The sequence below is a fragment of the Amblyomma mixtum genome, chromosome 4, assembly GCF_055824585.1.
Source record: "Amblyomma mixtum isolate Tamu chromosome 4, ASM5582458v1, whole genome shotgun sequence".
Classification (NCBI taxonomy): Eukaryota; Metazoa; Arthropoda; class Arachnida; order Ixodida; family Ixodidae; genus Amblyomma; species Amblyomma mixtum.
In genome coordinates, this window is record NC_143015.1 from 158,464,144 (window position 1) to 158,487,641 (window position 23,498).

General features: G+C 44.7%; 2 protein-coding genes across 4 annotated transcripts; one reads left to right on the forward strand and one right to left on the reverse strand.

The window, feature by feature from the left end:
- Positions 1-1,147: 1,147 nt before the first annotated feature.
- On the reverse strand, positions 1,148-15,042 carry CSN3 (COP9 signalosome subunit 3). 2 transcript variants are annotated; one of them, XM_089541062.1, is made up of 16 exons: positions 14,812-15,042; positions 14,533-14,662; positions 14,350-14,462; positions 14,221-14,270; positions 14,050-14,142; positions 12,428-12,502; positions 12,218-12,322; positions 10,663-10,752; positions 8,938-8,988; positions 8,750-8,863; positions 8,033-8,134; positions 7,315-7,386; positions 5,936-6,022; positions 5,531-5,644; positions 4,157-4,237; positions 1,148-1,432 (listed from the first exon to the last, which is right to left on the reverse strand). In XM_089541062.1, exons 1-16 carry the CDS (start codon positions 14,864-14,866, stop codon positions 1,358-1,360), a joined length of 1,407 nt encoding a protein of 468 aa, XP_089397188.1. In that variant the 5' UTR covers positions 14,867-15,042; the 3' UTR covers positions 1,148-1,357. The 2 variants fall into 2 exon arrangements, with proteins under 2 accessions (XP_089397188.1, XP_089397189.1); XM_089541063.1 differs by lacking the exon at positions 8,750-8,863 and having other exon boundaries at positions 14,812-15,041.
- A 363-nt stretch (positions 15,043-15,405) lies between these two features.
- Positions 15,406-18,318, forward strand: Pmi (Transmembrane protein Pmi). 2 transcript variants are annotated; one of them, XM_089541064.1, is made up of 2 exons: positions 15,406-15,659; positions 17,164-18,318. In XM_089541064.1, exons 1-2 carry the CDS (start codon positions 15,649-15,651, stop codon positions 17,765-17,767), a joined length of 615 nt encoding a protein of 204 aa, XP_089397190.1. In that variant the 5' UTR covers positions 15,406-15,648; the 3' UTR covers positions 17,768-18,318. The 2 variants fall into 2 exon arrangements, with proteins under 2 accessions (XP_089397190.1, XP_089397192.1); XM_089541066.1 differs by having other exon boundaries at positions 15,415-15,659; positions 17,197-18,318.
- The last annotated feature ends 5,180 nt before the right edge of the window (positions 18,319-23,498 follow it).

Here is a 23,498-nt window from a genome sequence, read left to right on the forward strand (position 1 = left end):
AGAGTAAAGTATATAAGGGCTGTATCTTGCTGGCATTCACCTATGGGGCAGAAAAGAGGAGGCTAATGCAACAAGTTCAACTTAAAGGTGCACTGAAGAGGAATCTGAACTTGTCTTTTTGCCGTGGGAACTCGATCTACACGTTCCTAGCATTCTTAGAAACTGCGACTTATAGCCCTGTATGGCCGATTTCCCAAATTAAATCGAATTAACGGCCGGCTCCCGCCCTTTTTTTTTAATTCTGCCTCGTACGGTGGGCGGAGTCGACCAACGCGTGGAGTGCCATTCACCCAGTCCCGTGGCGGCTTGCCGCTCTGCCATCGCCGGAGTAATACGTAGTAGTCCGTAGTAGCAAATAGTCCGCGCGTATCTTTATTTCTGCGGGCTTATTTTGCGGCTATATTATCTGCGAATGAAACTATTTATTCATGGAAACCTAAAAAACAAAATAAAGCGAAAACAAAGCCTCCACGGAGCTGGCTGAAAGGAACTTCACGCGTTGGTCGACTCCGCCCATCGTACGAGGCAGAATTAAAAAAAAAAAGGGCGGGAGCCGGACGTTAATTCGATTCAATTTGGGAAATCGGCCATACAGGGCAATAAGTTGCAGTTTCTAAGAATGCTAGGAACGTGTAGATCGAGTTCCCGCGGCAAAAAGACAAGTTCAGAATCCTCTTCAGTGCACCTTTAAGCATAACGCAGCAAGTTATAAAAAGGAAAATGATAGGTATAACAATAAGAGACACAGCAGAGCGGGTTGAGGGAAAATATGCGAGTCAATGACATCGTAGTTGAAATCATGAAGAAATGGGCTTGGGCAGGGCATGTAATGCGAAGGCAAGATAACTGATGATCGTTAAGGGTAACGGAGTGGATTTCAAGAGGAGACAAGCGTAGTATGGGGGCAGCAGGAAGTTACTTAGGTGAGTAGATGAGATTAAGAGGTTTGCCGGGATAAGGTGGCCACGGCTGGCACAGGACAGGGTTATTTACAGAGATGTGAGAGAAGGCCTTTGTCCTGCACTGGGCCTGGTCAGGACGACGATGATGATGGATGTAACAGCAATCATTCAGTAATGGCACAATCATGAGCAGTCAAGAAACGTACGCAAGCATGCAGACGACACACACACACAATCCACAAACGTCACATTTGTAGCCTTAGTTTTTATTTCTTGCTCAAAAGAGGAAGCATCGGCCAAAGGCTTGCTTATGCCAATCTTTTCCTTGAACAATGTGGCTCTCTGCGCGCGCACACACACACTCATCATTATATCAGCTGTGCAGAACATCCAAATGAAAAACTGGAGCAGCGGCGGAACAAACAAACTGCACGTAGCAAAGTACTTCAAGGCATTCACATGGAGAACGTTGGCAGTTTGCTGCTGCCAACCGAGCTGCCAGGCTGGTCGTCATCTTGCTGTCCCGAACACTGCAGTGGAAAATCGCCGATAATGAGTTAAGAGTGGCACGTTAACACTCCAGCAAACAAGACACTGAAAGCAACATCTACTACATTACAAAGGCCTATCCTAACACTGCGTCCATTCCATGCCAAACCTCGTCCATTCTCTCTCCCAAAACACTCCCTTGCCAGTATAGGCTGTCCCTTGCCTCCATCTCGACCTTCAAAATACTCGTCTTCGTCATAATCCACCTGTTTTTAATAATGTTAAATGGCCTTCCCAAAATCACTTTCGGTAATCAAACTCTTGATGTGAGCGACAAAGCCTTCCATGCGAGTATTGCCTGGTTCACACCACTGGTTCACTCTGCCACATTCAAAAGTTATACTTATCATAATTCATAAACATATTTTTTATTTTAGAGCACAGCTCTTTGGCGCCTGAAACTTGAGGAATCTGGAGGACATGAGGGGAGATGGTGAAGGCACTAAAATAAAGATTTAACTGCGCTAAAGGGTTAGGACACAAGGGAGACACATTCACGACACTTAGAAGCGCAGTTAAATCTTTCGCGCAGTTAAATCTTTATTTCAGAAATGAACCAACTAGCCCGGCAAAAATCCTTTTGCAAGGCACTAAACTGCTCTGAAGAACCCACTGAATTCCAAGCAACAGCACTAATCCCCTGTCAGGCCCCAAATTTCATGGAATTTCCAACAAATAACATTAGTCTAAGTTAACACCCAGCTTTGCGTCTTCGTTGATACAATCTACGATGCAAGAGCTCAACTTCAAAAATTTTTTTTCTCACTTTAAACAAAACTTCCGAAATGAAAGGCAACAAACTGCTCTACGAATCCCGCCATCGCTTGTATTTTTCCTTGGACCACTTCAGGGTGAAATAAACGGGTGTTTATGGTTCAAAATGTGGTTTTCTTCAGCTTCAGCATTTTATTTCACTCTGACACATTCAGTTTCATCAGCTGTAACATTTCTTGTAAATAATAGACATCTAGCGATGCAAGATGACCATTTCTGAATTTCCCCCCGCCGCGGTGGCTCAGTGGCAACGGCGCTCGGCTGCTGACCCGAAAGACGCTGGTTCGATCCCCGCCCCGGCGGTTGAATTTCGATGAAGGCAAAATTCTAGAGGCCCGTGTACTGTGCGATGTCAGTGCACGTAAAAGAACCCCAGTTGGTCGAAATTTCCGGAGACCTTCACTACGGCGTCCCTCATAGCCTGAGTTGCTTCGGGACGTTAAACCCCATAAACCAAACCAAACTAACCATTTCTGAATTTCTGAGAGGAAGTTGATGTTTATTGTAAAAAATGTCGAACTAGTATAATTTTTATATTTTACTTCAATTCTAAGAAAATTTTGTATGCCATCCGAAAATACATGATCTGAATCATACTGAAAGCCAGAATTTGTACAAATGTCATTAAAAATTTGTGAACTGTTTTCTAAAAATTTGAATTTTTTATCCATTATTGAGTGGTGCCTCGTTTCATGGCTTTTTGAAATGTTTAACTAAGCTTACCTCGCGAATAAATTTTTTTCAGCAAAAATATTTTAAGCTTAGATTATGCACATAACAATAAGTTTCCTGAATTTTTTCAAATTGGAGATGGTCGAGCGCAATGTCTCGGACGTCTGGTGTGGAATAAGCCCTTACTCAAAAGCTGTTTTTTTTAAAAATTAATTTGAGGAAGGATTAGTTCAAAAAGCCTTGTATATGTCACTTAGTTGAATGCAGGAAGGAGGCCTGCTGCTCAGCTGTCGTATTTAACCCTTTGAAGGTTTTTGCCGTATATGTACGGCGGCGGTTTTCTGTCCTGCAAGGTCTTTGCCGCACGGGTACGGTTTCGATCTTCCGTTTGAAATTTTGCGCCAAAAGAACAATGCGTGCTCACTGGGGGGTGCTGCCACCTATTAGGACTTACAGGAAGTGCTTGAATTTTGTGCTGCCTTCTTACGGAGATAAGCAGAACTTATGTCTAGCTTTAGCGCGGCGGCACAGACTGCGGCAACGCCCCTTTTGTAGTTTTGGTTTCGCCGCGTGATCGCAACGGAGTCGCGCAAAATTTGAGTTTTCTTTTTGTCAGCACTATCTTGCAGGGGCTGCCGAAGTTGATCTTTATTGGCGCTGCTCTTAGCTTGCTTATCACCGTTGCTCGCGAGGTATTCTCGCCCTCTGTGGCAACGTGCCTACGCGGTTTCGATTCCGCCGCGGGATCGCAACGGAGTCGCGCGAAACGTGTTTTCTCTTTGTGGGCACTGTTTTGCAGAGGCGGCGAAAGTTGATTTCTATCTTTATTGGTGCTGCTCTTAGCTTGCTTATCACCATTGCTATTCTATTCTGTTGAACATTTTCCAGTTGTGAGTGATGCTGTCACCAAAGTACTGTTCCTAATTTTTTTTTTTACTATTTATTCTCGATTATATACATTTTGTAGATTCAAGATCCGCAATAAAGTAATTTGACCACCTGGGAAAGTTTTCTTCAAAATAATTCGACCCTCAAAGGGTTAAAGCCAGCCTCTCCTGTTGGTTAACAAGAATCTCCGGTATCCGTGAAAGCTTACTCAGCCAAGGACAGAAAATTTACTTGCTTATGGCATTTTCACTAACAGTAAAACTCTGCACATTGCACGCCAGTTCCTTCCGAATATTACCCATCAGGCGTATCTAATGTAACTCATTCACATGCCGGTGAATAGCGATCTCGTGAGAGTTGACACGGCCTACCTTTTGAATATACTTGGGGTCTGTGGCTATGTCCTGATCCATCTGTTTCAACTTGTCGTTGAGCTGAATGAACTTGCGCATCTGAGAAAGTCAAGACACAGGCAGGACGAGGGAAACAAGACGGCATAAGTGAAGGTATTTAAACACTTGATTCTTTTGCCCTTTTTGCGAGTCTGCATCGAAAACACTGCCCCGCCACTATACCCTCAAGAACGGGCTCCCTAAACTTTGCTGTCGGAGCACGCGGTATCGCTGCACCAACTGTTCAGGAGAATTATCGCAAATTGTTGGGGCGGCAAATAATATACGACAACCACCCAAGCGGCACTTGTAAAAGGCTCAATATTGCAAATAGATGGTTTCACTCTGGGCCTTTGTTGGACCGGCCTTTTTCCAATATGTTTCCAATATTGGACCGATTAACTGTGCTGCTTGGGCAAGAACAGATGTAGAGCAACAGGGACAATACAAGAAAACGAACCGGCCAAGCAATGTACGACGAAAATACCACAGTGTGCACAGCCTGGCAAAAAAAAAGTCAGTATGCTAGGCAGTCACTGAAGAAAAACCACTATATCTTAGGCAGTTTTAGTACAGAGTTTAGAGTATGCAGGCACACGCTAAAAAATACTGCACGTCGTGGTGTGCATGCGCCAAACACTATTTCAAATCAAGCCTAACTGTACGCTCGCATTACGTATGCTATCTTCCAAATTTAGCGTGAGTGGCTCATGCGTACAATAAAATAGCGTTTCCAACATGGCGGCTCACTCTGAAGCAGGACCCCTCGCTTTGGAGTGAATTCGTAGTTACTGCAATTTTCAGAACGCTCAGTGGCTATAAATGGAGAACCAGGCTTTCACTTAGTCTCATCTTGCCTATAACAAAAGCTTACGAGGGATAAATTTGCTCTATTTTTTATTTTAGGCCTAAAAAGGAGCATCAGTTTGTTGAAATAAATTGTTCTCATTCTGACAACCAGATGGCGCCATCAGGCTTAAGTTATCGTTGCGTCTCCGTTTGCATATGCTGAACTAAAAGTGCGGATGCGACGGACAGCACAACATCCCACAAAATGCTTCTGTTTAGCATATGTAAGCATGCATGCGCTGTTCTAAAACTGCATTTTGATGTGAAAAAAAAAAAAAGCAGTTCACCAAAGAAAGAAGAATGAAGTAAACACAATGACCCAGAAAAAAAAAATTTAGAAAAAAAAAGAAAACTTTTCGGATAAAAAGAAAATGTACACCAGTTGAAATATCACAGCCAGTACAAATCATCCTTCAATATGACGTCAAAGGCAATAAATAGCTGCGATAAACCGAACGGGTCAGAACTTCCCGTGGATCAATCGCCCCTATACGAGTAACATACCTCTTCTTCGAGCCTCTTGAACATGACTGGTGTGTTGTATTTCTCTGGGTTGTCCACAAACACAACCATGCCGTCTTTTTGGTTTATGGCTGCAAAGATCTCCTCGTCCTCAATCTACGCAGACAACGGAGGAAAAATACACACATAAATACAACTGCCCAAGAACATGTTCTCACTAGGGCACACCGAGAGGTGTATACGGACTCTTCAAACATCAAGTGCAACTTCATATTCCCAGTGCGATCAAACGAAGACAGAACACAAAATGCTCTAAAACCAACTGTAAAGCCAACTCGTGTCTCTTCAATAACGAAATGTGCCAAGTGGAGAGATGTCGTAAGAGCACGACACGTGGTCTGTATCTCCTGACAGAGTGCAACAAAATAAAAACGGGGCCAAACTTGCCATGTTCAGTATGTGCCTCTCCGCATCTCCTGTACCAGACAGTTGTACTCTGCTGGCCATGTCTGTCAGGGACAACGTCAGGAACGTCTGCACAGAAATTCAGGGCAAGAACTTGTGAAATAGTTCTGCAGGCTCCATTAGTGAGCCCTGTAAAATGTTAATGCCTGAACTCTGAAAAACACCTTTAACCCATGCTGCGCACGATCTGACCACAGTACCAAGCCATATTTATTGGTGATGTTACAACATAATTCACTCCACAATTCTACTAAGAGAATGAAGATGGCACATGCCATCAGCTGTCCCCAGCTGGGCTATCATGAGCATCCATGATGTGAACAGTGCGAACTACAAGGGACAAGAATAAGAAGAGACACAGGACGAGCGCTGACTCGCAACTAAAAGGTTTATTCACTGAAACCTTCTCATATGAAGAAACAATCAAAGGGAAGAAACAACACAAAAAACTAAAAACCATGAAACACAACATTCGTCAGGTGCTCCCGAGAAAATTCATCTCCCTATCGCAAAGGAAAACAGATGGTTTGCTGACGCAATCAACATTTGGTCAAACATTGTCTAGAATGTAAAGTCATGAAAAAGAAAAAGAAAAAATGCACTGCATTATTCAATCAAACACGTGTACTATACACCCACAGTGATCAGATGACACGAGATGTTGTCGAGGCTTTTCACATCGCAGGGGATCAACTGAATTGCGTCAGCAAACCATCTGTTTTCCTTTGTGATAGGGAGATGAATTTTCTCGGGAGCACCTGACGAATGTTGCGTTTCATGGTTTTTAGTTTTTTGTGTTGTTTCTTCCCTTTGATTGTTTCTTCATATAAGAAGGTTTCAGTGAATAAACCTTTTAGTTGCGAGTCAGCGCTCGTCCTGTGTCTCTTCTTATTCTTGTCCCTTGTAGTTCGCGCTGTTCACATCATGAATATCTACCAACTCGCCCAACTGAACGTTTTGCTATATCATGAGCAATCTGTTTTCATAGTGTCTGAAGTGCTTTGTCGATGCCAATACACAGTCAACAAGGACAGCACCTTTTATACATTAACACAGCTTCAAGCTTATGCTGATAAAAGCCTTTCCAGCCAAAGAGCAGAAACGAAACTGTACTCGGGACACCAAACGAGAACGGTAGCAGCTTGAACCTGTCAAAACAAAAAATGCCATATGGCAAGAAGTTCCCTCAAAAACACTTCCCACCCCGTCTTTCTGACCTCACAAAATCACAAGCACATAAAAGCGTACGCATGCTACAATCAAACAATTTTTTTATCACATGGCTGCAGTAGACATTCATCAAAAAAGTTCATGGCTGTATTCAATTTCTTCAAATTCAAGAAACAAAGAAAAAAAAAAACCTTGGTTAGCCTTTGGATGTTTTTCTTGTAGAGGGATGCCAAGCACTGTTTGGTGAGACCTGTGTTGTTATCCTGAAAAAGAAAAAAAAAATGTGTGTGGGCAAAAACGCCAGAAATAAAAACCAACGAACAAAGTGTAGGCTGTCACTCTGGCACTGTGATGGCAAATACATGAATGTTCGTTGCCCAAGAGGCAATGAATCAAGCAATGAATCAAATATGGTGCTCGCTGACTTATCCACTAAATACCAATGCGTGCAGGCCTGTTTACTGTCAAGACATTCAGCAACTAACTGTTTACGCACAACTTATCATTGACGGGCTTAATCGCAGTTCTGACCCACAGACTACACATCAGGTGAAACTCCAAAACCCAAGTCCCTTTGTTAGAACACTTTGATTAAGGTATGCAAAGTAATTCAACACCGTGGAATCACATGACAAGGTATTTGCACGGCCTAGAAATGCGGTTTGGTTTGTGTACGCCCACCAACACCCGTGCTGGTGGACTTCATGGTGTGCGACCACCACTGACTCACGGTAATCTTCGGATGTGCTGCACTGTGAAATTAAGATAAGCTAACAAACACCAGTAATGGGCTTCAACGTTATAGTAATGCACCTGTAGCATAAAAAATGCTTTGTGAGCTGTTTATACAGTTGCATGAGATTTAATTCATCGTTGAGCAAGAAGAGAAAGCCAAACAAACCGTCTTACCCGAGAAAATGTCTCCGCATGCTTGGCAAGCACAGACCTCACTTCGTCTGGATTGTTGGATGTATATGCCGAAGCCAGATCCAAGTACGGCTGGCTTAATGGCTGTGGTGGAAAAATCAGAACAAGCCAAGTTTAATGTTGCAGCAAACGAGACAGAAACAGATCAGGCTGAGTTGAGTTTTGTAATGCCAAACACAGTGGCTTTCTCTTATTATTTTTCTCAATAAAAATTTGCACACAAAACAACATACTAAATTAAAGCAGTCATCATCATCATCAGCCTGACTACGCCCACTGCAGGGCAAAGGCCTCTCCCATGTCTCTCCAATTAACCCTGTCCTTCGCCAGTTGCGGCCACTGTATCCCCGCAAATTTCTTAATCTCATCTGCCCACCTAACTTTCTGCCACCCCCCAGCTACGCTTGCCTTCTCTTGGAATCCACTCCGTTACCCTTAATAAGGACCAGCGGTTATCTTGCCTTCGCATCACATGCCCTGCCCAAGCACATTCTTTTCTCTTGATTTCAACTAGGATGTCATTAACCCACGTTTGTTCCCTCACCCACTCCTCATGGATCACAGCTACAGACATCATGACGAGCAGCAGCAGTTCCTGTCTTTTCCTCAATCCCACACATCTTTTAAGAATTGCAACTGGCCTAGCTGTTATAGCAGCCTGTGCTTCATTGCAGTGATCACTCACATTCTGGTACCTACATGAAGTTTGCTGGCATTTAGCGCGAGTGGCACATTTATTTTTCCTCTCATGTTTTGGAGTAGCATCATCTGAGTCGCCCATTCCTCAAGCATTGCTCCTGCAATTGGAGGTAACTGGAGCAGAGCCTCAGATTCAGTGCCTGTTAGTGTAACGCATGCAAGTGAAGAAGACAATGCACAGCACTTACCCTGATAAACCTGGTGACCACCTGAGATGTGTACTTTGGCAAAGTGGGCACCTGCATGAGCCAGCAAGAAAATTCAGGGGGGCACTTTGTTGACCTAAAGTGCTGTGAGGCGAAAGCCTTAAGTGCGGTGATGCTGCCTGTGTCACTGATGTGTGGTCAAGGTGTTAAGCTTCGCCTCTCAACGACAACAACAGCCTCTAAGAGTGGAGCACGACAGCGTCTTGCAACTCTGCCAGGGAGTCCACAGAATGAGTAAATTCGTTTTTGAGGAAAGGAAATGTGCATACCTCGGTGGACACCTGAACCTCGCAGTAAGGGAATGGAGGAAGATGAGAACCCTGAACGAAGACACCATACTCACTAGACACACCTTTGTTCATTTCAAACCATCGAGCTGTCATGGCGGAGTGGTTAGCGTGCTAGTCTCACACTCGGGAGACCCTGGTTCGATTCCCCAGCCCGGCAAATTTCCTCCTCAGTTTTATTTATTTACCTCGTCTGACTAGAAAGATTATTTAGGCTAATTGGTTAATTAACTAATTAACTAAACTATGCCCCACTTACCTGGAGCATCACTATACCATCCCTTTGATTGGTTGCCACAGTAAAATTGGGCCCCGTTTGAAATTCGCGCACTGTGACGCCACAACTATTTCGACCAATTGAAAAGTGTGACATTTCTGTCGACAACTCCTGCTTACAACGATGAGGCATTAATTGCTTCCGCCTTAAATGGCATAGCAGTAGGACTTTTTAATGGGGCCAAAATGCGTCGTCGATCACAAAATTTGCCCACTAGCTGGAACGTCACTACTGGTAAAGGCATCAACGGCAGCCAGTGCTATCGCATTACCAACACACAATGGAATTAAGTGTCCCAGTAATTTTTTTTTTTTCAGCCTGGCAGGCACAGTTGAAGTACTACTAGCTCGGGAACTTCTCTGGAGAGACAGCAGCACACAAAGGACCTGTTCGGAATACCTTATACCCTCCAGGACTTGCGTGCACATTGGTACACACGTCTTAAAATGCATCAAATCCTGGTATAGAAGGCGTAATTTGCACAAATGTGGCCACTATAATCAAGTGCCGAAGTGTGCAAGATCATCCGCAAAGCCATTTCAAGCCAGGCATGCGAAATGAACGCAGAAAATGCTTTTTAATATAAATGCCTACGCTTTGTAATGGTACAGCTCCAGTCCATGTGCATTTTATTTTGTCTACTTTGCTAGGACGTGTGCTTCAAGACGTTTAAAATAGGCTAATTAGTGGACATGACTAGCTCTTACGAGAAGGACGAGTCAAAAGTAGAGCAAGTGAGACCCTGAAACCAGTGCCACGTAATGATACAGAGCTACAAAGACTCTACAGAAACTACGCGATAAAGCATCTGGGAGGATGGAATTTTTTTTCTGCGCAAGCTTGGTGTGCTCCTGCTTAAAAATCTGTATAGTATAACATTTTCCCCATTCTGGGATAATAATTTACACCTAAGGGGTCATGGCTGAAGCATGTCTGGGGAAGATTTATGGGTCAGTCTCAGGGAGGGGAGATCCCATTTGAACCATGAATTTCTTGGGACTTTCTGTCAAAAATGGGGTCTACATGGGTTTTCCTATTCAAAATTTCTCGCTCGGTGATGGGGAGTGGGGGGCATCACCCTTTCTGCCCTCAAATCCACACATGAAGTACTATGTGAAAGAAAGCATGAGGGGAAGTACTTGCCTTTCCATACAGGATCAGGGCCAGAAGGATGTACTTCTTGTACGCCTCAAGCATGATGTGGCTTACTGCCATGCTGGTCGTTGTGATGGCCTGAAAAATAGAGCACCACACATTGCTGAAGTTCTGGCAGGCCCTCGGATAGGTTCTTAACCTATTGCCTAATAGTTGTGATTGGTACTCTGTACCAGAAAGTGCCCATCTTTCTGGTTATAACTGAACTGTGTAAACAACACTATGGATGGACTGACTGCAAACACCTGAGAAGAGGCCAAATAATAGCGACGACTTTGTCAAGCAAATAAAATACCATTAGGTTTAGTCTTTACTTACTTTATTTACACCCTTAAAAGAATACTGAGAAAAAACTGAAGTTAGCTCGCATCAACAGGTCATCATGTTCTACAGGCAAAGAGGCTACATCCAGTGAAAACAGCTTCTATAAGCTAAAAAAAGGTGAAATAGTGGAATACAGATGGCGCCACCACTGGCCGTTTTCGCAAGCAAACTGCAGTGCCGTCAAGGCACAGATCTCTGAGGCCGTTTTTTGCACGGATCTCTGAGGCCAGGCCGCACCACCATTCATTGACAAATGGCGACCATGAAGGTTGGTTGGTTTATGGGGTTTAACGTCCCAAAGCGACTAAGGCTATGAGAGACGCCATAGTGGAGGGCTCCGGAAATTTCGACCACCTGGGGTTCTTTAGCGTGCACTGACATCGCACAGTACATGGGCCTCGAATTTCTCCTCCAAAGAAATTCAGCCGTCGCGGCCGGGATCGAACCCGCGTCTTTCGGGCCAGCAGCCGAGCACCATAGCCACTGAGCCACCGCGGCGGCACGCGACCATGAAGCCTTTCTTGGTCTTGATGTCACAAGTTTGAATCGAGTGGCAGAAAAAAAAAATTCCGCTTTTAAATCTAATTTTCTCGACAATAAACGCCTCTGTTGCTGATAGACAAACATAAATCCTGGCCACGTAATTGATTTTTACAGATAAAAATTGGATGGATTCATCCCCAGCATCGCTTTAAGGCAAGGGCAATGGATTTACAAATTTCAATGCAAAAAAATCAACAACAGCACAAAGTTCCAATCAAAACTGATGCAACCACCACCATGTATAGGTATTATTTCAGAAAGAAATGAAAGAAAAAGAAATTCAATAAAATAATGAATGAGTGAATGGGATCAATAAATGAATGAATGCAAAGTGGTGTTAACAAAAATAATAATAATAATAATAATAAAACAGAAAACGAACTACAGATCACACAAGCCCTTGATAGAACAATCTCAGCAACACAGAAGTGCGAAACTAGGCAAATTTCTGAACTACAGTGTTCTGGTCCTAGCCTTTTGTAAAACTGGACGTGCACAGAATATGAAAATTCACCGAAACAATATAGTAGGTTCCTGCGATACTTATTCTTCCATGAACCCAATCCTAGATTGGTATTTAATTGGATTAATTGGAGCCACCTTAATGGCCTGACCATATGCATGCGATCTAATGCAATACAGTGACAGCACTAGTCAATTCAGCCAATGTACGTACCACTTCAAAGAAGTACAGCGCTCGTTCATAGTTCTTTAGGGCAGCGTAGATCATCCCTCCATAGTAGTAGTAGAGCAGGAAATGCTTTGCATCATACTGGTCATTCTGCAGGTAGATCCAGTTCGTTCCAAGTGCAATTACTAAACTTTTCACTCAACAGTAAAAAAATTACGCAAAACCTGCCCTTGCACAACATGCTGATGAACCTACCTCTCGACTGATGTCAGTGATATCAATATCGAGGAACTGAAGGGCTGGCTTCAGGCACTTTGCTAGGAGGCACAGCTGTCAGGTGCGAAAAAGAAAAAGCAGGAGGGGGGGGAGTTGGTTAGAAACAAACACATCTCTCGGATTACCTGTACCAAACATGTACAGATACAAGGCTTGCATGTAAACTATGTGAGCGTACTACAATACAAACAAAACATATCTAAGGGGGGAGGGGGGAGTTGGTTAGAAACAAACACGTCTCTCGGATTACCTGTACCAAACATGTACAGATACAAGGCTTGCATGTAAACTATGTGCGCGGACTACAATACAAAAAAACATATCTTCAGATAAACAGTTACTTCGAATGTCTACTGTGCAGCCCAAGTGACAAGATATAGCAAATTTCGATGCAATTCATACAGCTCATACAATAGCAATCTATTTAACTTGTACATATTTTACAGACATTTAAAAAAACACATCATTCAGATTACAACAATGTACAATTATAAACTATGCCGCTTATACAAATTCTGGTTAATGGTTAATAAGAGATAATCATGCTATAACTAGACAAGCATTGTTTAACCGCTGCACCACTGCACTGGTAGTGGTACGAGGACTCATCGCAATCTATCAGTGAGACTAGTTTTGAGTAGCTACCACAGCTGAGATAACAAACTGGATATGACACAATGGGAGTTGGGGAGATGACTCAATTGGCAGAGATCAGAATTGGAATACGTAGGCGTGTGAAATAAGAATGTTATCACATTTCCTCCACATCAATTCAAACGATTCCTTAAAATTTTTTTCCTTTATGCGTGCTTTGTTTTAGTTTCACTTACATGCATATGTGTTTAAGTATGTTTGCCAACAGTCGCACGGCTCCTCAAGCTGCTTTCAGGGCACAGGGTAACATTTCAGTTCTAGTTAGTGTTCAGTGCAATACACTGCACTAAGCTACTTGTGGTCACTTTTGATGGTTTTGAAGACAGCTTGCACCAACGACATAGCAGCCATCACGATGGTGAACCAAGAGTACTGTGAAAAGCCGCGTGTTTCTACAATCCACTTATTCCCGCCTATTCCCGCCTGCACCATGGAAGCTATGCACGATTCACCATCATGGCGCCCGTGACGGTACGTGTAAGCCATCTAGGCATTTTATGCGTGCCATTACTGTACTACCTTTAATCAGGGCAATGCCACTACCATGGGACCACGTGAAGCAATGGCTGAATTATGAACCAAACGACGGTTTTCAAAGTAACAGTAAAGGAAGTAACTGGGTTCATTCAGAGAGAGCAAAGCTGACAAGCGAACCCTGCGTGAGAAAGCTCTTACCGAGAAGTACAGGTGATGGCGACACAAAACGGAACATTATGAGCATTCAACCCGAGATAACTAAGTCAGAAGCATGCTTTTTCTTTTTTCATATATATATTTGCTTCCTTTAGGCAGAGAGATACAGGACATTTTAAACTCAATGCGATAATTCATTCATTGCGTGGAAACTTCCGTTTCATTACGCAACCGCCGGTTCGAATTGCGAGCACCAGACTTTTCATCGTTACGCTTTCGCCTGGAAAGCATCAGCTGCACAGAGCGCCACTTGCCTGGCAAAGATCTGCATGGATCGATGTCAGCTGCGACGGCAGCAGCTGTATCTTCGTGATGGCGCACGTGAGGAGGTGGATCCCACGCATGGGCTGCACAAGCAAGCACAACACCTCGTCATGCTTCACTGCGGCGTGTGCTTAGACGGCACGAAACGCTAGCACGCTTACCTGTTGCCTTTCGACGAGGGCCTGAGTAAGAAGATGACAGAGCTCCGCAACTGAAACGAAGTCACCCCGGTCACGTTGAGCGCCCAATTAGCGGCTCCACTGCCCTATCATGCACTACAGCAAACTTACAGGTGTCTGTCGCACACCGAACTTGTTCGCCGTTGCAACCTAGAATGAACTCTTGGACTTGGGCATAGAGCACGTCGAAGTCGGCGGCATTGGTTACGCTAAACTTGACACAGCTGCAAGCAAGCGGCATTGTTCAATTGGTTAGCAGCGTTCCCAACCCGGCAGTTCAGCAGAATTACTTACAGAATCGCCAGAACTCCTAATGAATGCTTCTGAAGGTCCAAAGTCGCCAAGACGTCTTCCAAATGTGACGCATTCCGCACTAACATCTCGGTGCTCTTGCTTATGAAGGTGTACAATTGGGAGAAACTGCCTGAAATGACGGAAAGCCGGAAAACTGTGTATGCTGAGGCCTGCAGAAGGCACCTCGCAGTGCAAATAACGGCCCACAGAGTTCACACTAGGCAGAAATGAGCATATCCAATCTAAAAGACAAGCACAGTTGACGGTAACGACACTTACCGCTGGAGGACATGTTCTGGACGTTCACCACAAATTGCTCAAGTGAGGTCGTCATCTTGAGAACTTTTCAGTGACTCGCTTACTCAAACTGGAACAGCACCATCAACAAGAACGAGAAGCGCTGCACCGTCGGTCGCTGACCACTCAATTCACAACCCAAACCCATTCACATGCAGCATTTTCTGACAGATAGAGGAATAAGCATGGAAGCTGCAAAGCTCTTGAATGCACTCAGTCACCACTCTTTATGCACTAGACTGACTAGACCTTCAAATGACTGTAAATCGACCTTAAATAGCAATTTAAAAATTGTTGCGCCACCTTGTGGTTAATAAAAAAACTATTTTATTAACTTATTACGTTTTAAATAACATTATTGTTGTTTGAAAATGCTTGATAGAAGACGCTAGCATCTGTTTATTTTAATATATTTGTTATAAATATTTTTAAATTTAGAAGCAGAATATACAACCTAAAGACTCTCTTAGGGTCGTCACGGCGAAAGTAGACGAATTAACGACACCGCCGCCTGAAGCAAGTCAGCGTGCGCCTTCAGCAAATGCGGTGGCGGAGCGGCTTACTGCAAAAATCCGAAAAGTCTCTCTCATGAAACGTTTTCTTTTGTTGTTGTTTTAAGAGAAGTCGGCGACGTCGTGACTCTTAAAGAATTTAGTCAAACCTGCTAAGCTTTCTACATACCACTGTTTCATTTTAACGCAAATGTTTGAACGAGAAATCACGCAGTGCCTGCGCTGCCTTGCAAAGTTCGGACTTGCGGCCGGGCTTGTTGCAGTCGACGGCAAAAGCCAGTCAGTTGGCCTCCCGTGGTAAACAGCGATGGAGAAGACGTAAGTTATCACTGCGTGTCCTTTCTTTTGTGTAAACAACACGCTAAAGTTTTCAGAATGCGAAGATCGCAGGCGGTTCTTGTGCATGTCGTCACACCTGCATCGCTGCTTGACGCTACCCCAAAAGCTACAACGGTTCTTTCTTAAGTAGCTGCGGCCACATGACTCTAGGAAGGGTGCCGTGGTTCAACGTGCTCTCCTTCGAAAAATAGTCTCTGATTGTTGTTACAGCTAAAACAGGGCATGCATTACACACCGATTCTACTTTCCTGCGCATTTGACAGCCGTAACGTGCGTGACAGCATCGAGAAGTCGGTCTGCGCGTCAACAGCCGTTGTGCTCGTTCGCCGTCGCGTCGTTTTAGAGCGCCTTTGTGCGACTCCAAGGAAAGTAACCTGTTTATCCGCTCGCTCATTGCGTGTCAGTAACGCACTGTGTATGCTCGCAGTAAATATGCGTAACGGGATCATTGGCATCCTTATGGGTAGTTGTTTACGTTACTTACTGACTCAGAGGTCGGTGAAGTTTACCGACCTCATGAGGAAGCCCGAAAGTTGTCGTAGGCAGGTTTTTCGCAGCGTGTAGCGAGAGCTCTAGTGAAGCACAGGACGTGTCAGCGTGTTTTGGCGTTGTTGTTTTGTGTTCGTTAGTGAAAAGCGTTCGCTTGTGGTGTTTCTAGGATCGGCCGCTGCTTGGAACTATGTTTCAAGCCCTCTACTCTAACCACCTTCGTAGTTACGCGTGGCCTAATGGGCTTTCCTGCTACGAACTTTGTACACAGTGTTCTTTGTTTGTGTTATGTCCTAGAAAGACGGTTTCGATGCGTCTGAGCCACCTCCGTCGCGCGCGTTTGCGTAAATTGATTGTGCACATAGCAACGCGCTTTTCTCCGTTTTCGAGTTCGCGGTTTCGGCGCTTGATACACGGGTGACGTTGCAGGAATAGCGTGCGCGAAGGGGGCAAACGAAGTGTTGCGATGGCCCGTCGATGTCGCGAGTGTGCCGACGCGGTCGATAAGATAGCCCGGCCGGTTGATCCCTCGTCCTTCACACTGCGCAGTGTCATTGGACCTCTGAGAGACTTGGGGCCGCCCAACTTTCTACTGCGAAGTTGTTCGGCTACGTCTACTGGACAGTGTGCCTGCCACGAACAGCTGAGCACGTCTGGATGAGCTAGAAGTTGAGGCATTGCAAGGCTGGTTAAACTAAGCCCAGATATGCAGTTTTGCAGATATGCAGATATGCAGCAACTTTTTTTTTTTTTCACTTTTGAAACAGCACACGCGGCGACTGTCAAAAACAATACTTTATCGTGCAATAGGTTTGATCATTTCCACAAATTGCTGTTGTGACCTTACCTTGGATCTATACAGCCTCGCTGCTTTGTATCGGTTTTTTGCTAGAACATGTATCGGAGAACCCTTTGATATCAGAAAAGCATATAAGCTTTGTTCAGAGAGACAGTCTCACGAGCATATCTTTTTCACTGCATGCACTTTACACAGACTGATTACAGGTGTTCCCGTGCATGTTTCCAGTGAATACATTGACGTCCCGGAGTGGGTGATCATCCACGAGCTGTACGAAGGCGAGAACTCGCACGAGGCGTTTGAGCTGGACTTCGACCGTGCCCTGGAGGCAGGACCAGCCTCCATCATCGTGGAACCCCGGCGGCTAGGCGAGGAAACGGCCCGTTGGATAGCACTGGGGAACTGTCTCCACCAGACGTCTCTCCTGTCTGGAGTCGGATCGCTGGCAACCACGCTCCTGCTCTGCCCGCCGTCTCCCACACCGTCTTCCGCCCACACCCTGTTTGTGATCGGCGCTCCGCTGGCCGGCGTCAGCGCCTTCTGTGCGGCGCTGTACTCCGTATCGTGGGCCACGGACCCCTGCATCCACTACCAGGTTGAGAAGGACCGTGCAGTCTTGGACCGGCTACCCCTGCGGGAACTGGCCAATCCGCAGCCATTGGTGCTGGTGCGAAGGGACGAGCGGAAAAAACGAGCCGCCCACCTCCTCACGGCAGGCCTGGCCGTCGGTGTCGTGCTCTGGAGGCTGTACCAAGTGTGGCGCAATGGGGACTCTGGAACTCTCCCGGCGTACAGCTAGAGACGCATGGGCAACGGTGTTTATGGAGAAGGCACATAGACATCAACAAACACGGCAGTTCTCAACGACCACGCGAAGGCTGGCTGCTTTGCGCTGCTTCTTGCGGGATCAAAGAAGCCCTGTCCTTGCAGATGACGGAGTGACCTTGAAGGGGGCCTCGGCGACCTTTTGTTCTTATAGTTGACAACATGCTTATCCTCTTTTTTTCTAATTCATTCTCGTGTGTAGAGAATGCGGAGATGTTTTTCTCTTGTTGATAGGAGGCAGAGGATTACTCAAGTCCATGTCAGGGGAAGGTGTGAGATCCAGTTTGCCTCGCTGGAAGTGTGTGTAAAATATTCTTGAAGAAAGCTAATGAAAACAGAGAGAAAAAAAAACACAGAGTGCCTTGTTTGAAATGTACCGTTGTGGTCTGTGCCTATGCTGCGATGATCATTGGTTGGTTTCTCCTGTGACGTTCCACCCATAGCATCTTTGGCAGTGAATGGGTAGTTCAGTTGCAATAATGCCCTCTCGGTGTTGCACATAAATAAATAAATAAACAAAGGGGATTTGAGACAACTTTAGAATATGCGCAGTATAAAAAGCCTGCCCCTTGTTGCAAGTTTTAAAAGGCGATCTGTGTTGTGGCAGTTTTCAGCCGTCAAATGTAGTCCCTCAGTGCTTTCAAGAGTTTCCCCCTCTTTCTTCTGTTCTTAACAGGAAGCCTCAGCGGTGCTTTTTTTGTTGCACTGCCCCCCTTGTCACCTATGTTTGTGACATTGAGAGAACTCGGCAGCTAACGGCTGTGATCTGTGTTTGGTGGCAATGGAAAAAAAAGGTGGGGTGGGGGGGAGAGTTTGAAAGATGTGGGATGTAGCAAACAATTTCTGAAGTAATAGTATTTTATATGGAGAAGATATTCATTGCCATGCGGTGTGAAACTAGGGAGGGTCGGTAATGACAACACGTTCACTGCGGCAGCGATTTTCGGGGCCCTAACACCTGTGCGTTGTGGCCCATCTGTGAGCCACCCTTGCATTTTCTTGGCTGGGGCATTACTCACCGTTACTCTGGCAAAGTCAGCTTATTGAAAACAACGAAAAATGGCTATAGAAACTTGGCATTTGTATCTTTTGCAGGCTCTTAAAAAAATCCAAGCTCTCCCATAGCTTCATAGCGCCATTCAGTATCGGTTTGGTTTGGTTTGGTTTATGGGGTTTAACGTCCCAAAGCGACCAAGGCTATGAGAGACGCCGTAGTGGAGGGCTCCGGAAATTTCGACCACCTGGGGTTCTTTAACGTGCACTGACATCGCACAGCACACGGGCCTCTAGAATTTCTCCTCCAAAGAAATTCAACCGCCGCGGCCGGGATCGAACCCGCGTCTTTCGAGTCAGCAGCCGAGCACCATAACCGCTGAGCCACCGCGGCGGCTCCATTAAGTATCAGCGCTCACAGCAGGAGCACATCACGTGACCCATGACCCATGACCAATAGCTGCTTTGTTGCACTTGCAAAACACCTGTGCACTTCCATGGGGAACCGTACATGTGGTGTGCTTCTGATAAATATAATGGCTTTGAACAAACCTCGGAAAGATCTACAGGTGTTTCTGGAAGGAGCAAACAGCGACAAAAACGTCACTCCTTTCGCAGGGTCTCTATGCTGTGTACAGTGGTCCCCAGCACACTAGAATGTATAGATTTTCAGCTGCACTGCAGTGAACTGGAGTTCCCACCTAGGGCATTAGCTGCATTCGTTATAGGGCTGTTTTAAGGGGGGACACTGGTCTTGAAAAGAAAATTTTATTTATTTAGTCATAGCTATGAAATTTTCAGGGCACATGTATTTTTGTGCGCTGATTCTAGATATGTCATTTAATTTCATGTAAAACAATTCCTTGAGCACTTATGCACTTTTTATGCGAGTATTTTGCGGAGAGTTTTGAAGAAAATTTGCTGCAGGAAACTCGCTGAAATGTGTGCCATTATGTTCTCTTGACACCAAGGAATACAATAAGGGTAAAGTTATCATCCTGGCTCTCATAGAACTTGAGTAATAGGGTACTGAAGCTGCCACATCAGAAACAGGAATACACACTTTCCTTCTCATTTCAGAAGCGCCAACTTCAAAACCCTATAACTTGAGTTCTATGATAGGCAGGAAGACAATTTCACCCTTATTGTATTCCTTGGTGTCAAGAGAACCCAATGGCATACATTTCAGCTAGTTTCCCGCAGCAAATTTTCTTCGAAACTCTCCGCAAAATATTAGCATAAAAAGTGCATAAGTGCTCAAGGAATTGTTTTACATGAAAATAAATGACATATTTAGAATCGGCACACAAAAATACATACTCCCCGAAGATTTCGTAACTATGACTAAATTAATAAAAATTTTTTTTTCAAGACCAGTGTCCCCCCTTAACAAGTACCCAATAGCTTCGCATTGCCACTGCTTTTTCATCTCGTAATGCTCGAAATGTGGGTTCTATTCACCGTGCCCTCTGTACACCAAGCTGGTGCTGAATAACACAGCGCCAGTGCTCGAATTGTGGCGTATTTGTAGTACAGCATGCAACTGTACATATTAATGCAGCCTTGCTTGCATCGAAGCAACATTCCTGCATTGTATTTTACAGACTAGACACTTTGCTTCACAAAGCACTGGTACGAGTAAAGAGAATGAAACAACACATGCGCTACTAACAACTGAAAGCTTATTATGAACGCAAAAAATTGGGAGCATTAGTAACGCAAAAACACAATGGTGATGGATAGTGGACGAAGAGCACCAAAAAACAACAAAAAGACCTGACGATTGCCTAGCTGCCAAAGTACACAATTTATGTCGCTAGCAGAGCAACAAACGTGCTAATGCAGTCTGTGCTGTTTTTTTTTTTTCTGTGCGAAATGGTAAAAGCTTATGTAGTTAGCATAAAAGGTTTGGTTTGGTTTATGGGGTTTAACGTCCCAAAGCGACTAAGGCTATGAGAGACGCCGTAGCGGAGGGCTCCGGAAATTTCGACCACCTGGGGTTCTTTAACGTGCACTGACATCGCACAGTACACGGGCCTCTAGAATTTCTCCTCCAAAGAAATTCAACCGCCACGGCCGGTTGAATTTCTTTGGAGGAGAAATTCTAGAGGCCCGTGTACTGTGCGATGTCAGTGCACGTTGAAGAACCCCAGGTTAAAAGGTGGCGGTTTTGTTAGTGCACTACAGAAGTTGCACGCCTTGATAGCTAGGCAATCTCATCATTTGTTGTTCTGCGATGTTCTTTTTCCGCTATTACCGTTCCGCTTTTGCATTATCAATGCTCCCAACTGTGTCGCTCGTAATAAACCAGCAGTTGTAAGTAGCGCTTGCTCTGTTGGTCTCTCTTTCATCCTGTTTACTTTTGCATTAATTTGACAGTTACCGAACTAGCCGGGTTCACATTTACCTTCTTAAAGGGACACTGAGGAGAAATTGAAGTTGACTTGCATCGACAGAATACCAGCTCCTGATTACAAAAACGCCATTCATACTGACAACAAAGCTCTTGTAACGTAGAAAAGAGCAAGAACCAAAATACAGGTATCGCCGCCACAGGCCAAACTCGCAAGTACAAGTGTGATGAGGTCATAGGACAAAACAGTGTTGCTAGAACCAATAGTTCTAGCAACTCTAGGACCCGAGAAGCCACAAATCACTGAGGCGCAGCCAATGCATGCGCAAATCTCCTTGACGTCGCCAGATGGTGCCACGTACCCGACAGCTACGCGCGCTCCTGCAGCGCCGGGACCAATCAGCACCTGCTCACAGCGCTATGCAGGCTCCCGGTATTCCACTAACGGTAAACAAGGTACACGGTATGCTAAATGTGTCTATTTGCTAGAACTTTGTTTACGACTTCGAGAACGGGATCCATTGTAACGCTGGCAAAACGCCGATGCAAACGTAAACGAAGCGACGGCCGCAATAGCCGATAGATGCCTTCAACGTGCGGCCGGCGGTAGCTTTCTTTTCGGCTGCTGCTGGTCCGCACTGCTGGCCGCCAGAAATCATGGAGTCTGCGTTACGTCATGTGCACGTCATGTTTCACGTCACTTAGTCCTATGTCGTCATAGGAGAATCCCAAGTTTGAATCAGAGCGGCGGGAAAAACTTTTTCAACTTCGAATCCAAATTTCTTAGAAATAAATGCATCTTTCGCTGCCGGCCAAGTGGCAACAAAGCCATGAAATGCCGAACTATCGGATTCTGCTATAAAAAACATATTAATAGAGCTCTCCTCAGTGTCCCTTTCTAATATGAAAGCCAGCCATAAGGGCTTGCAACCTAAAATGTCCAGTCAACAGGTGAGGCAACACAACAGAGTCCTTTTTATGGATTCGTTTTTATTAAGTGCGTAACTAGCGCATTGTCGGTCACAATGGTCGCTTGGACATGTGTGCGGAGAGAGAAACTCAAGCTCTGTACAAACTAGACAGCTGTCCTGTATGGCTAAGACAAAGATGCACAAAAAAGTAAACGGGGGAAAAAAAAACGCAACACAAAAGCACAAGAAGGTGCTGAGGGGGAAGACTTTTTCCCCCTCGGAGATCTGGGCACAGTCGATGAACGGAAACAAAAGCTGAAAAATGAAACTGAAGCCTTGAGCAATGCAGAACAGACTGAGTAAGCATATACAAACGGAACTGTTAACGAGCTGCTCTGAAGAATGCCACTCGCGGGCTGACTGCAGCTGATTTGCAGCTGGACTTGAATTTCTGTAAACATTGCCACATGCACCTCAGCAAAGGGGCAAACATTTTCAATGCATCATGCTTAAGCTACAAAACTTTCACCACGAAGGCAAACTGCCAATATTGTGCTGCAAGTTTTGACCAAAAATTCTTAGATGGTCAAGTACTAGACCTTTTCAAAGCAGGGGATAGGCTGTAACATTATATTTCTTTATGTAAAATTCCTGCGCACGTTAAATTGGGAGCCAATGACTAAACTGCACTTCTAAACTGTGGTTCATGACTACCAAATGGCACGCATATGCCAAATCTGGTGCGTTTTTGCCAACTAATTATGCCAATTTATAGCAAACCCTAGCAGTATGTTTCTGAGCTAGTTTACCCATTTTTTATTACAAATGGTTTTTGCATTGGATTTGCTCTCGTGCTAATAATTTGTAACAGCCTAAAGAAAAGCAGTTTTGTTAAATTACGCACAGATACAGTTCATAAGCTACTGCCTGCTTCTGATCACTGGAATGCACAAACGATGACTCTAAATGGTTTTTATCTAGTGAAAAATTTTATGCTGTACTGACAAGTGGTCATTGAGTAGTTTGTGAAACAGTATACAAAAAAAAAAAACAAGGCAGTTGAATAAGACAGCAAAGAAGCTCGCGAAAGTTGACGCTTCTCCAGAGCAGGCCGCCAACAGGGAAGGTAAAAAAAAATAAGGAAAAGCCCAGAAAGGACTTGGCAAACTGAGCATTGCACCTAGCCTTGATGCACGCAAAAAAGGGACAACTACACTCATTCACACTGCACAAAGCATTTCTCCATTTTTTGTCTCCAACAAGCGCCCTTTGCAAATCAACGCCAGCCAAGCGCAAACAAAAACACAAACAACAAGGAACAGTACGCAACATTACTTCCACCCAAACAGTACCCAGAACATACGTATGGCACAACAGACTTTGTAACGCACTTTTTTTTTGTCGTTTCCACTTAAAAACTTTCCTCGCCCATGCTGGTTGCTCCCGGA

Coding starts and splice junctions, on each gene's coding strand:
- CSN3 (XM_089541062.1), bottom strand. CDS start 14,866: ATGACGACCTCACTTGAGCAATTTGTGGTGAACGTCCAGAACATGTCC. Junction 8,989..10,662: donor CCCTGATCCTGTATGGAAAG/GCAAGTACTTCC, acceptor TGGCTCATGCAG/GTGCCCACTTTGCCAAAGTA. Junction 8,864..8,937: donor TGGTCACCAGGTTTATCAGG/GTAAGTGCTGTG, acceptor GCTCTGCTCCAG/TTACCTCCAATTGCAGGAGC.